At 32.1% G+C, this 14380-nt stretch overlaps 1 protein-coding gene across 7 annotated transcripts in view; it reads right to left on the bottom strand.

Moving 5' to 3' along the window:
• Nucleotides 1–14380, bottom strand: part of LOC141447201 (uncharacterized) — a 146223-nt gene that overhangs the window by 15152 nt on the left and 116691 nt on the right. For 5 of the 7 annotated variants that reach the window (XM_074114494.1, XM_074114493.1, XM_074114499.1 and 2 more), the window contains 2 exons: nt 3353–3440; nt 1582–1644 (listed from right to left, as the gene is read on the bottom strand). In XM_074114494.1, coding sequence (XP_073970595.1) covers nt 1582–1644; nt 3353–3440 — 151 coding nt within the window. The remainder of the gene's footprint in view (nt 1–1581; nt 1645–3352; nt 3441–14380) is intronic. The other 2 variants (XM_074114497.1, XM_074114498.1) reach the window with 1 other exon arrangement.

Below are 14380 nucleotides of genomic sequence, written 5' to 3'. Positions count from 1 at the left end.
ACAGAATACATTTTAATCAATTGTATATTAACCATTCTTATTGATAACTTCTTGCCATCTTTCCACCAACTTCATTATACCACGTTCGTAGAACGGCTGTGGCTTATCGTCGAAAAACCAATCAAAATGTTTTTTGACAGACTTTTCTTTATCGAAAGTTTTTCCGTTCATGGAGTTGTGCAACTATCAGAATAAATGATAATCAGAAGGTTATCCAGGCTCGGTGAATACGGAGGATGAGGTAAAACATCCCAGCAGTTTATTCCGAGTGGTCAATGACGTATGAGGTCTGGCGTTGTCGTGGTGGGAGACGACACCTTTGCGATTTGCCAATTCTAGACATTTTGTGCAGATTACATGGTCCAATTTGGTTAACTACAAGCAGTATGCCGGTTGAATCAATTGTTTTACCAGATCGGTAACAGCTCGTAATAGATGGCACCTTTGTAATCCCACTATGCGGAGAGCATACTCTTCTTCGGATGCAATTCCGCCTTCGAGCTTGTTTGCGGCGGCTCACTGCAGTGCTTCCATGATCTTACACGCACTATATTATCGTAGACGATCCATTTTTCATCTTCCGGTACCATCCGCTTTAAAAATGGGTCATTTTCTTGACGTTTCCACAGCGAATCGTAAATGGATATGCGAGTGGCTAAGTGGGCCTCGGTTAATTCATGCGGTACCCAAACATTGAGCCGAAAAACGTTTTTGGAGCTCGTATAGTTTATGTTAAGTGCTATTGCTATCTCTCTTACCGATCGCATGGATCTTTATCGATTTTGCACTTGACATCATCTGAATTAATGTCGGTCGGGTGACCGGAGCGGGGGGCCTTTTGGCTACTTTTGGCAGTCGTGTTCTGTTAGGGCATCATCACCATAAACACAACATACCTTTTTATGAGCCTCAGCACCTCGTTTGCCCTTTTTAAAATAATAGAGCAAAATATGACGAAAATGCACTTTATTTTCTTCCATCTTTACTGCTACGCAGCAAGCACAATAGTAATGTTTGGTTAAGCGCAATTCATAGAAAGGTTTACGCTTAATATAATCTTTCAAATGAACAATCGAGTTGTGCGCTTGCGCCGAAAATAAAAAAAGAAAATCGGAATGAATCTGTACCAAAATAAAAACCGAACGAACTTATTGGCCAACCCATTAGATAGAGCCAAACTCTATCGCATCCATCTTCGATGATCCCTTTAGAGAACATCTGCATCCAAAGAAGATCTTATCGTAAAAAAAAAAGATTGATAGGAAAGAGCCTGGCCCTAAGTGGAGAATTTACTTACTAAACCATGTAGAGAATAAATACGCGACTCTGGGCTAAGGTGCCTTCAAGAACAAGACCTACTCTATGATCCAATCGCATATTATTTCTTCATAAGGTTTTAAATAAAGAAAACGATGAATGATCAATATTCCGGATTTAACACAGATAAAGAGAGAACCATTTTTGGTGGAGGAAGGGAGTGTAAAAGAGAAAAAAAAACATTCAACACTTAATGGAAGATGTGCGAACATTTATAGAGATAAAAATACACAAAACTGTTTTGATCAAGAACGCACAACTTACACCATAGATTCCCTTCTCAATGGACCCCTACGATAGATATTCCCTGAAGTCTTGAAAATAAATCTTGAATGTAAACAACAACAACAAAAAAAAAGCAAATAGGAAATCAATATGTAAGTAAAGGTTAGTACAGAAAAAGTATTTAAATTATAAATGTTTATGTGTCAATACACTTGAAGATTAGTTAGAGAGAAGTTATGGATAAAATAAAAAGTAATTCCCTAAAAAAGGTTATAAAAGGTTTAAGGTTATAAAAGGTTTAACCATATCTTGCTTTAATTAACTGTACGTAGTAAGGTTTTGTTGTAAGTGTTTTTGCCTTAGTATTAAGTTTGACGTATGTAACCAATGTAAATATTAAAGTTATGGAGAGTATACAGGGTGTATGCGGAGGAGTGGTCGAAACTTCGGGAGGTGATTCAGCAGCTCAAATGCAACAAAAGATATTCTCTTCACTTTGGCCCGATTCTCAATAGTGTCAGAAGATATTTGCATTTTTAACTTTTCCGTCGATATTCGCGTTTTTTCACCATAAAAACGGGTCATAACATTTCTATCCTTTATCCTACAACAAATCTGCTTATTCCAAACGAAAGAGCATTAAATTTCCTATAAATTTGCTCAATACCGAGTCTCAAAACGTTTCTTATAACAATGAAATGTTTACTTTAATGTCTACAAAAATTCGTTCTCGATTTTTTTTTTGGTTAAAATTTTCAACTGCATTTTTTCAATGATTAACGAATCAAGGAGTCACATAATTTCAGAAAAAGTTGTGCATTTATTGAGCTTCAAGGATTTTTTTTGGTTTTTAAAATAAAACCCTAGCCCGAACAGAGGGGTGTAAATGCAGAAAAACTGGGATTTTGCGTAACCGACTTTTCACTACTAATTTACTCAAATGTCAATTTTTGGAGAAGAAACAATTAGAAAAGTAACCATTTTAGTTTTTAACAATTATTATTTAATAAAATGGAAGTTAAAAAATAAGGTAGCAATAAAACGCAGTAGTTGACTACAATTGTTGGTGTAACTTATTTTAATGACATAATGGAGGTTTTTTTATCAAGGTTAATTAATAATAATTCAAAAATAAAATGGTCATTTTCTTTTTGTTCCTTCTCCAAAAATTGATTAGTTTTGAATTATTATTAATTAACTTTGGTGAAAAGAAACCTCCATTATGTCGTTAAAATATGTTGCTCAAACAATTGTAGTCAAGAAACCAAAAATTTGCCACACCTTTCCCTCTTCCTTGTTTGAATAGTTTGAACAATTTTTGTAGCAATTTTTGCTAGGCCCTTCCTATTGTATTTTTTTACTGATATGTTTTATTGCTACTTTATTTTTTACTACCGTTTTATTAAATAATGATTGTTAAAAACTAGATTGTTAATTCAATCTAAAGCAATATCAGAGGAACCATGCATTAATTTATTAATATTTATGTTAAATTAAATGTGTTAATCTTGTTTGTAATAACAAAACTATTGGAGCGAAAATGAACAGAATAGGATAATTCCAACGAAACAAATTTTAATCCACCTTTGTGAATTAAGAGGTACGGTGAAATTTGTTTAACATAATTAATGATCTAACGAATCTAATTAATGTAAGGTTTTTTCTTTTTTAAGGCAGTATGAAATGTTTTTCTAATTTTCAAATACATTTTGTAAACAAACATTTTTTTTTTCTCCTTAAAACGTGATTATTTGAAATACTTAGTTAATAACCAAGGAAGTAAAATGATAACTATGTAAAACTTACTCACCTGAAACCAAAATAGGAGACAAGGCCAAAGATTAACGGTAATAGCGTAAGAAAACAGGCCAAAGCCACAGTTTGAATTTCCGTAAAACCTGAAAGTAAAATTATAGAAAACAAATTAGTAAAATGAAGGGCTATTTAATAAGTGAGTAGTTTTTTTAAAAAAAAATTGTTATTAGAGCAGTAGTCTGTTAAAGGGGCTTAGAAGAGATAAAGTTTTTAGGTTTTTTTAATATAAATAAACAAAAATAGATAGCCTATAATAGTCTAAATTCAGCACTCTACCTTCAAGCAGGGTTTGAATATATGTATCATTTTCCCATAATTAAATTTCAGCTCGTTTAAAACTGGGCACTCTGATGATGACAGACTCTTCACTTTCATGACTAAGAAAGTTCATTAAGAATAAAGTCGAATGGTTTACAAAATGCAACTTAACATACCAACGCTTCAGTTCAACGTATTATTTTCTCTAAAAGAAGGTTACATTCTTGTTTTAACTCACTCATATGGTTATAAACAATTATTTTTTTGACATTTTGAAGTGAGACGATGTTGGATACCAATAATGATTTGCAATCTGCTGTCAATCTTACCACTCAATTTTGTTTATCTCACAAATTTGACAAGTTTTAGAATGCCTAATTTTAGAAAACTACCATATTCAAAGGTAGTCCAAAATATCATCAGCTTGTTCACAATGAACGTTACGAATCTAAAACTAAACATATTGCGACGAGGCAATGAGAGAACATTTAAATCCTGATAAAGAGGTAAGATCGGTGTTGAAAGCTGAAAAATATTTAAGACTGTCCAATAGAAATGAAAAATTCTGGCCAAGTGACCACTCTTTTGTTAGTTCTTTCAAAGATCTTTTGGGTGAGCCATTTATTTTATTTTAGATGTTTTATTTTATTATATTTTTTTAAATATGTGTATTACTACTTTCAGTATTAATGTTTTAAAATTAAGAAACAGCATTTGTATCGCATAGCAACAATAATATTGCAACTATTGTCAAAATAAAATGTAAACAAACGGAAGAGCTACTGATATAAGTAGGTCAAACTTTCAAATCAATCTTCATACTGTTCATCAAGAGAGGAAAAAAAAAATGATATAAAAGACTACTACTGTGTTATGTCTGGCGGAAGTTATCGAGCCGATGGTCAGGAAATATTTAATCCGGTAATACACCAAGGAAAAAGTTAAAGAGAAAAAAAAGAATTTAACTTAATTATAAACAAATAATTTGTTTTTCCAATTTCACCTTGTGAAAATTTAATTGTAAGCAACTTTAATACAATTCAAATTTATTTTCTCTTTTGGTATATATTTTGACCCATTGAAATGACTGGTCATGACCAAAGAATTTTGGAATCCAGATAAAAAAAAAGTTACTGGTAAAAAAAGAGTACACGAAACTGGGCAATCTTAGCACTACGTCTATGTCTTTCATTATATCGGGTTGGTAAATAAGTTCGTTCGGTTTTTATTTTGGTATAGATTCATTCTGATTTTCTTTTTTTATTCTCGGCGCAAGCGCCGACTGTTCATTTGAAAGATTATGTTAGGCTTAACCTTTCTATGAATTTCGGTTAAACAAACATTACTATTGTGCGTAGCTGTAAAGATGGAAGAAAATAAAGTGCATTTTCGTCATATTTTGCTCTATTATTTTAAAAAGGGCAGAACAAGCTGCAGAGGCTCATAAAAAGATATGTTGTGTTTAAGGTGATGATGCCTTAACAGAACGCGTGTGCCAAAAGTGGTTTGCCAAATTCCGTTCTGGAGATTTTGACATTAATGATGCGCCCCGCTCCAGTCACCCGACCGAGATTAATTCAGATAATCGATAAAGATCCATGCGAATCGGTGAGAGAGATAGTAATAGCACTTAACATATCCTATACGAGCTCCAAAAAATTATTTGCGCCGGCTGCGATACGTTTCTCGGCTCAGTGTTTGGGGTGCCGCATGAATTAACCGAGGCCAACTTTGCCACTCGCACATCCATTTGCGATTCGCTGCGGAAACGTCCAGAAAACGACCCATTTTTAAAGCGGATGGTAACGAGAGATGAAAAATGGATCGTCAACGATAATGTAGTCCGTAAAAGATTATGGAAGCACTGCAGTGAGCCGCCGCAAACAAGCTTGAAGGCGGAATTGCATCCGAAGAAGAGTATGCTCTCCGTATGGTGGGATACAAAGGTACCATCTGAGCTGTTACCGTCAGGCAAAACAATTGATTCAACCGCATACTGCTTGCAGTTAACCAAACTGGACCATGCAATCCGCACAAAACGTCCAGAATTGGCAAATCGCAAAGGTGTCGTCTCCCACCACGACAAGGCCAGACCGCATACGTCATGCGCCAAACTGCTGGGATGTTTTGACTCATCCTCCGTATTCACCGAGCCTGGCACCTTCTAATTATCATTTATTCTGATAATTACAGAACTCCATGAACAGAAAAATGTTCGATAATGAGAAGACTGTCAAAAAATATTTTGATTGGTTTTTCGACGATAAGCCACAGACGTCCTACGAACGTGGTGTAATGAAGTTGGTGGAAAGATGGCAAGAAGTCATCAATAAGAATGGTCAATGTGTAATTGATTAAAATGTATTCTGTGTATCAAAAAAATTGCTATTTATTCCACTCCCAAAAACCGAACGAACTTATTTGCCAACCCATTAATATTAGTAAGGTTTACATATTTAAGGTTTACCTATAATCAATAAAATCTGTAGAATGCCTCTTTATCATGTAAATTTTGTAGTTTCTGACATTTTTTATTCTGTAAATTCTAAATTTCAATTAAATTTCATTAAGTGAATTGAAATAACAGAAAGAAAATTTTTTCACATATGCTATCACACTATTCCTCTTCATAACTTCATAATAAAATTATGATTTTTTGTAAGTGGATCACTACACTTGCGATGTCACTTTTTGTCTTGTGACTTTTAGTAAGATTTTCGAATACTAAACAAACAAAAGAAACTACCTTTGAAGATTAATTGGAAATTGATTGTAGATCATCTATATTGTATTTACATAATATATGTTAAGTACAAAGTAAAATTTAGCAAATCAAGAGGTTTAGTTTAGTGAAAAGTCCTAATTAAAATCTGACATAATAATAATAATAATAATTGTTTTAATTAAAAATTACGTGAAGAATCTAACTTGAACAGATTTCAAATTAATAAATGGAACATATTTCTTTGTTAGTTGTTGGCATGATGCCACTGAAAGCTGAATAGAACTTAAGACAGACCTATTGAAATGAAATACGAACACTCCTTTTGTTATTTTGGGAACAATAGAAAGGGGTAGAGAGATAAAGAAAGCAGGAAATGTGATTGACTGTCCAGGCGAGGATACTAAATTAATAAAGAGGGAAAGTATGGATTCGTACCACTATTTTTAGATGAGAAGAAAAAAAAAGGCAGAAAACCATTTATGACAGCCTTAGGAGAATATAAAATGATATGCACTATGACGAAGCTCAGGCTAAATTAAGTGATCCAATATAAGCAAACAAATAGTGCAATAATAAAAATAATTATTGTTATTAAAGGTGTTAAAAAAACAAGAGTTAGTGAAAACGTTTTATTCAGCTTAGGACAAAAGTTGTAAATTAAAAGTTTTTAAAACCTAATCAGATTATATTGATACTTTTTCTTTAACATGTTTTCGTAATGTTAGAAAGATATTCTTTTATAAGAGCTCTTGATTTACATTTCAACGCTTTATAAATCTGCAAAAAGTAAACAAGCAATTCTTCCAATCATAGAACTAAAATCCACCGAAATATAAATGGATTGTATTATTTCAATGGGATTAGACATCCATTAAAATGCCAGAGTTGAAAAAACTAAAATGAATTGAATAAAAAAAAAGTACATAAAAAAGTAAAATTACTCAAGACAGAACTACTTGGTTTCATCTGTAAAAAAGTACTTTATCCTAGAAGCAACAAACAAAATTTCATTTCCCTATATCTCCTTTAGTGTTGTACTTCTAATGTTCATATTTCTCTCAATTCTGTAGGTAGTTATAGTCTACATTTGTACCAAAATACATTGCATTCTTATGTATAGAAACCGAGATATTACGATTCAAATTTTAAATGATTTGGAAGATTAGTAAATTTCATTTGCCTATAGTATTGCACTTCTAATGTTCATATTTCTCTCAATTCTGTAGGTAGTTATAGTCTACATTTGTACCAAAATACATTGCAATCTTATGTATAGAAACCGAGATATTACGATTCAAATTTTAAATGATTTGGAAGATTAGTAAATTTCATTTCCCTATATCTCCATTAGTATTGCATTTCTAATGTTCATATTACTCTCAATTCTGTAGGTAGTTATAGTCTACATTTGTACCAAAATACATTGCATTCCTATGTATAGAAACCGAGACATTACGATTCAAATTTTAGGTGATTTGAAAGATTAGTAAATTTCATTTCCCTAAATCTCCATTAGTATTCCACTTCTAATGTTCATATTTCTCTCAATTCTGTAGGTAGTTATAGTCTACATTTGTACCAAAATACATTGCATTCCTATGTATAGAAACCGAGATATTACGATTCAAATTTTAGGTGATTTGAAAGATTAGTAAATTTCATTTCCCTAAATCTCCATTAGTATTCCACTTCTAATGTTCATATTTCTTTCAATTGTAGAGGTATTTGTACTTTGCATTTACACCAAAACAGCCTTCAAATAAATAGAAAACGAGGTATTACGAATCAATGTTTAGGTAACACCGCAAGGTTAATAAATCCAGTTAAATAAACCACAAAACGAAAGCGACGGAATTATACAATAAAATTACAAATTAACGATCATATTAAATTGGCTACAAAGATACCTGACGTTTCTAGCATTGCAACTAAAGAATCGTTTGTAAAATTACTCTAAAGAATCGTTTCTAGTATTACAACTAATGAAAGTGAGAAGTAAAGTAATTGCCTTTTTTTCAGCCGGGCTGTACGTCCAACTACCAATTAGGTGTCGTGGACGGTGGGACTAGCAAACATACGAGGGTTGTTTGAAAAGTCCGTGCAAAGTCAGAGAGATAGCACCACTGGCGCGTATCGAGGTTATGTTTAGTTAGTAGCATCTCTTGGAAGAACACACACCAAGTTTCAGCCAGATCGGTCTATTTCTTTGTGTTTGGCATTCGTTTGAATCGAGGAAGTCGAGTGATTTTCAAAAAATGGACGAAAAAGAATTTCGTGTGTTGATTAAACACTATTTTATGAAAGGCAAAACGCCTCAGGAGACTAAAGAGAAGCTTGATAAACATTATGGTGACTCTGCACCTTCGATTAGAACAGTTTATAAGTGGTTTCAAAATTTTCGGAGTGGCCATATGGGCACAAGTGACGCTGAACGTTCTGGACGCCCTGTTGAGGTTACTACTCCAGAAATCATTGATAAAATCCATGATATGGTGATGGATGACAGAAGAGTGAAGGTGCTGTGGGCATCTCGAATGAACGGGTACATAATATTTTGCATCAACATTTGGACATGACAAAGCTACCCGCAAGATGGGTGCCGCGATTGCTCACGCTTGACCAAAAACGAAATCGTGTGAAGTGTTGCAAGGACGGTTTGCAGCTGTTCCAGAAGAATCCGCAGGACTTTAAGCGTCGTTTCGTCACTGTGGATGAAACATGGATACATCACTACACTCCTGAGACCAAAGAACAATCTAAACAATGGGTTACCAAGGGGGAATCTGCGCCAAAAAAGGCGATGACCGTTCCTTCGGCCGGAAAGATTATGGCGACTGTCTTTTGGGATTCGCAAGGAATAATACTCATCGACTATCTGGAAAAGGGTAAAACTATTACAGGTGCACAATATTCATGGTTATTGGACCGTTTGAAAACCGAGCTGCAAGAAAAACGCCCACGATTGGCCCACAAAAAAGTCCTTTTCCATCACGACAACGCACCAGCTCACACCTCAGCAGTTGTGGTCGCAAAATTAATGGAAATAGGGTTCCAACTCGTTTCACATCCCCCCTATACTCCAGACTTGGCTCCCTCGGACTACTATTTATTCCCCAATATGAAGAAATGGCTGGCGGGAAAAAGATTTTATTCAAACGAGGAGGTGATTGCAGAAACGAATGGCTATTTTTCAGACTTGGACAAATCCTATTATTCGGAAGGGATCAACAAACTAGAGCAGCGTTGGACGAAGTGTATAAGCCTAAAAGGAGACTATGTTGAAAAATAAAAAAGGTTTACCCCAAAAAATTAAGTAGTTTTTATTTTTGCACGGACTTTTCAAACGACCCTCGTACTTTATCGTAAATTTCTTATATTAACCTTTAAATAAAATCCAAGGCCTAAGACCAGTACTACAATACATATTAGCTTTACAGGTCTCGCCTCTAACTAAAGAATTAGAATTAGATATTTAACTGAACGACTCAGCTTAGTAGAATCAAGTATACATTTTAAGAACAGTTATGAGATATTATTCTAATTGGTCAAATTGTTTTCCGAATAATCTTGGATTTGGAAGCAGTTAAATGGTGTGTATTCTTTTATGACCGTATAATAAATGAATTCTTTATTTTTTAAACACTTAAAATTGCCTGAAATGTAATTTGTTTAATAATATTTTATATAGTCATACTTTTAATTCATCAAATAATTGAACAAGTAATTAATGTATTTCAAAAATAGAAGTTAGTGAATGCCATAAAAAGCTAAGGGATGAATGTAAGGGTACGGATGAAAATAAAAAATGTATAAATGTGTGTTGAGGACTATAAATATATAAAGTACAAATACAATTAAATTATAATTTTATTCAGTCGGAAATTTCAGATAAAACGCTGAAACATATATTTTAATTTTTTACAGTACAATAACTAATTATATTTAAAAATAACTTTAAATTCCAAATAATAACTATCTCATTTCTCATTTAAAGAAACTGGTAATATACGTTATCCTTACTTGTTAAACAGAAAATAAAATCAAGGAGGTGAAAAAAATTTGCTCATTAATTAATATTTTTAAAAGAAGAACACTGGACAATTAAGTCAAATAAATGAACTCAATTTTCATAAAAATCTACTCTAAATTTTTCAAAATAACAGAACTGTGAGAATCATCAATAAAAATAGTAATAATCAACTTTCATCTGTTGGTTACACAGTTTAATTCGCAAACAATTTAGTTGATTCCACTAATTTAGTACTGATAAGAAAATTATTGAAATAAAATTGGAAACTTTAATACAAAAGTTTATCTTATTTCAGTAGATATAATTACATTAATCTTCCTTTAACATGTTAACCTCAAATGTAACTTGCAATTTAAGGCTCATACAAAACAAAACAGTATAATGTTCTTTGTTTCCCATTCAAATAGAAATCAACAACTGCGAGGCTAATTTGATTTAAGTTCCAAAATTAGAAATTAATAAAATTCAGAATAAAGAAACAAGTTATCACTCAAAAATCCACGAAAGTATTCAAAAAAACAAAACAAAGAGGGTGGTTATCTAAAAAACAATGAAAAAATAAAAATATACTTATTTCTTTTACACGAATCTGTAAAAAAATGAACACCATTTTCAGAACTATAGAACTGAATGTTTTAAAGCATTAAAGAACTGTGGTTAAATGCATAGGAATGAATTTTGACACATATAGATGCTAATAGTTACATATTTCTCTCATGGTGATTCATCAAGACGTCGTTTCTTCTTTGGTGATCCTTGTGAATTTGCTGTTTCCGTTGTTCTTTTCCTTTTTGATGCATCTTCTTCTTTCTCTGCCCATTTTTTATTTAAATAACGCAATAATATGTTCGTTTTTTCCGTAACTATAACTTGTTCAGATGGCTGGTCCTTTGTTGGAAGATACACAGTTGACCTCTTATTTGTTCTATAGCCAGCAGTAAATTTAGAAAAATTCTCCTTATTATAAGAAGGAAGACCGTGCATAAATTCTGCTATTACAGACATTATCACTGCCTTAACAATATAAAATACACTAAAATCATAAATAAACAAAAAAAAAAAGTAAAAGAACTTATATCAAACGTCAAACGTTGCTTCCAACTATTATGGCAATGATCGATCTACTGTAACCTTAATACAACCTTCTTGCACTTGCGCATCAATCAGTGGCGCTTCACTATGGTGAATATTTCAACTAATTCTTTTTTCTTTTTTTTTAAGAAATTTTAAAATATCCTCCATGAATACTATTTTTAAATTTGTCTTTTATTCTCTTTACGATAACCACATTCCTAGCAATAGATATACATAAACATTTTATTAATTATATTTCAAGTTAATTAATTTAGTGACTAAGGCTAACATATGGCATTTAAAACAAAAAGCAACAAATTCACTGTAAACATAGTTTAATAAAGAATTTGTTTAAAAAACAAAACTGCTTAATAATGGAATTAATGGTACATTAGCTATTAGGGGACATCTTTTTTTTAATACACACTTTTCTACTTAGTTTACTTTTTCCCCATTAAAATAATGAATTGCTTGATATTATCACTGTGAACACACAGTTCCCAAATTCTTATCAGACTAATTGGTAATGAAGACGTAATGCTGTCACATAAAATAATTTTGTTATTAAATTTTCTAGTTATTAAGGCAAAATTAAATAGCTCAACTCTACTACAACTGTAGAGAAACATGAATAAATCTGTTGTCCGCATTCTAAACATAATTTTTGATGTTAGATGAAAATCTTAAACAATTTTGTAAGAATATCTCGCATAGATGAAAACACCTTTTTTTTCAGAAGACCTTCATACACTTCTAATTGAGGATTGAGCAAAACTAATAATTCATAACATTTATAGAGGGAATGAAAGTGCGAAATCAGTTTTTAACATACTGCCCTGAGAAAATGAGTTGCTGTAAACAAATAAATTATTTTAGCATGACAAATAATTATATGTAATTAAAAATTAAGCTACTCCCTTCTTTTTGAGGCCTTGGCATATTATTTTTTGGGTACAGTGAATTGAATTTAAAGCTATAAATCAACCATCCTTTCAATTTTATGATTGCTATTAAAAGTTAATTATTAGACACACCTTTATGATTGGATTGTGATAATCAAAGTAAGATTTTTTTTTTGTTTTATCCTTTATTAAGATTAATGATGTTATGTGTTATGATATAGATGGCTAAACTGAACTATTTAAAGAAGTATTCATTCATTATAAACGCTCTAAGGTTAGTTTGCATTTTAAAAATGTTTATGTAATATTTCCTACATTTTGAATCACAATTTTCCTAAATTAATTCTTTAATAGTATTTAAATTATTCCATGGAATTAACGGATCATATTTATTTTAATCTTATATTAACTTAAAAATTCGGCTGCAAGCTTTGATACTGTTAACAGGCGATAAGAGAGACAATGGTTCAGCAAATTAATCTTATTATGATATTGAGGGCGATCAAGGTGGAGATTTTAAGTTTGTTGACTGAGTTAAGAATATTTAAATCATCGGTATTCGAATTACCATCTTTCAACCTAAATGCAAGGACAATTCTGAAAGTGCAATTCATTTAATTAATACCTTCACTAAATTGAGTTAGTGCCAGAAATAAACATTTTAAGGTCTTCAAAGTTCATCTTCTTCTACACATATACAGGGTGTTCAGCATAAGACTACCCGTTACTTCGGGAGGCGATTCTGGGCATCATTTGCAACAAAAAATTTCATATAAACTATGGCTCGATTCGGCTCTATTTAAAGTTGTCTATATTTCTCAAACTATTATATCTGCAGCTATTTCAATAAGCTCATTAGAAAGAAGGTTAAATTTCCTTTATTTAAACTCATATACCATTTTCTTCTTTTTATTTTATTTTATTATTTATACTGTAAATTTTATATTTTTGAATATAGTTCTTAAATATATTAATTATTAAATTACAAGTTTGCAAAAAATCGAACTGGATTTGATGATTCTGAGCAGTTATATTCTTATGGTAGGTGAATTCCTTTCATAATGCCGACGCTGTTTTGAGGCCTATTTTTTTGCAATTAATCACAGGTTTCTGCATCAATTTTTAACATGACCCCAATTATTGTATACCGTTCGAAAGGTGATCGTAATGTAGATGTTTTTCCTGAATAGTGCACGGTTTTTTCATATAAAATGTTTTTGAGAAAAATGAAGTCAAAGTTTTTGGAAAAAATTAGAAACTTGCTATTTCTTATGTTTGGGCCACAATTTGAAATACTTAATTTTTTTTTTTTTTAATGATTTAAGGCGCGTCAACATCTAAGGTTATTGGCGCCCGGAGCTTTATTCAGTGCACTGCCGGCCTCCGGACAGTGTTCTCTCGTTACAGACAACACTGTCCATCACCGGACAGTGAGCTGTAAGAAGCTCCTAGGAAGAGAAAATCTAAGGGTTAGCTGCTGGATTCGAACCCGGGACCTCCGCGTGGGAGTCCAGTATGCTAACCTCATAGCTAATCCCTTCCCTTTGAAATACTTAATATTATTATTTTGGAATACAAATTAGCTTATTTAAAAGGAAAAATAACCTCCTTTCTAATGAGCTTATTGAAATTGCTGCAGCTATAATAGTTTGAGAAATATAGACAACTGTTTGCTAAAAAGTAGTAACACCTTGAAAAAAAACATAAAATTAAAAATATCTATAAAACGGAGCCGAATCGAGCCATAGTTTATATAGAATTTTTTGTTGCAAATGATGCCCAGAATCGCCTCCCGAGGTTATGGTAGTCTTATGCTGAACACCCTGTATTATACATTAGATTATATGAGCCTATGTCTCTCTACCCCTTGTGGATCTATTTATTTGTATATTTTAATCAGTGAACCCAAAATAATTTCAAACAATTTTATCAGTATTGAAAAATAATCGCAGAATTTCAAAATTATTTGTCATTCACTCACAGGTCAAAGAAATAAAAAAATGTTCAGATAATCAGATGTTAGAAAAACTGTCA

Source organism: Rhodnius prolixus, unplaced genomic scaffold (assembly GCF_049639745.1).
Source record: "Rhodnius prolixus isolate KJV_2025 unplaced genomic scaffold, Rpr scaffold_7, whole genome shotgun sequence".
NCBI lineage: Eukaryota > Metazoa > Arthropoda > Insecta > Hemiptera > Reduviidae > Rhodnius > Rhodnius prolixus.
Note: the sequence above shows the minus strand (reverse complement) of the source record. Positions and strands in the feature narration are given on the sequence as shown.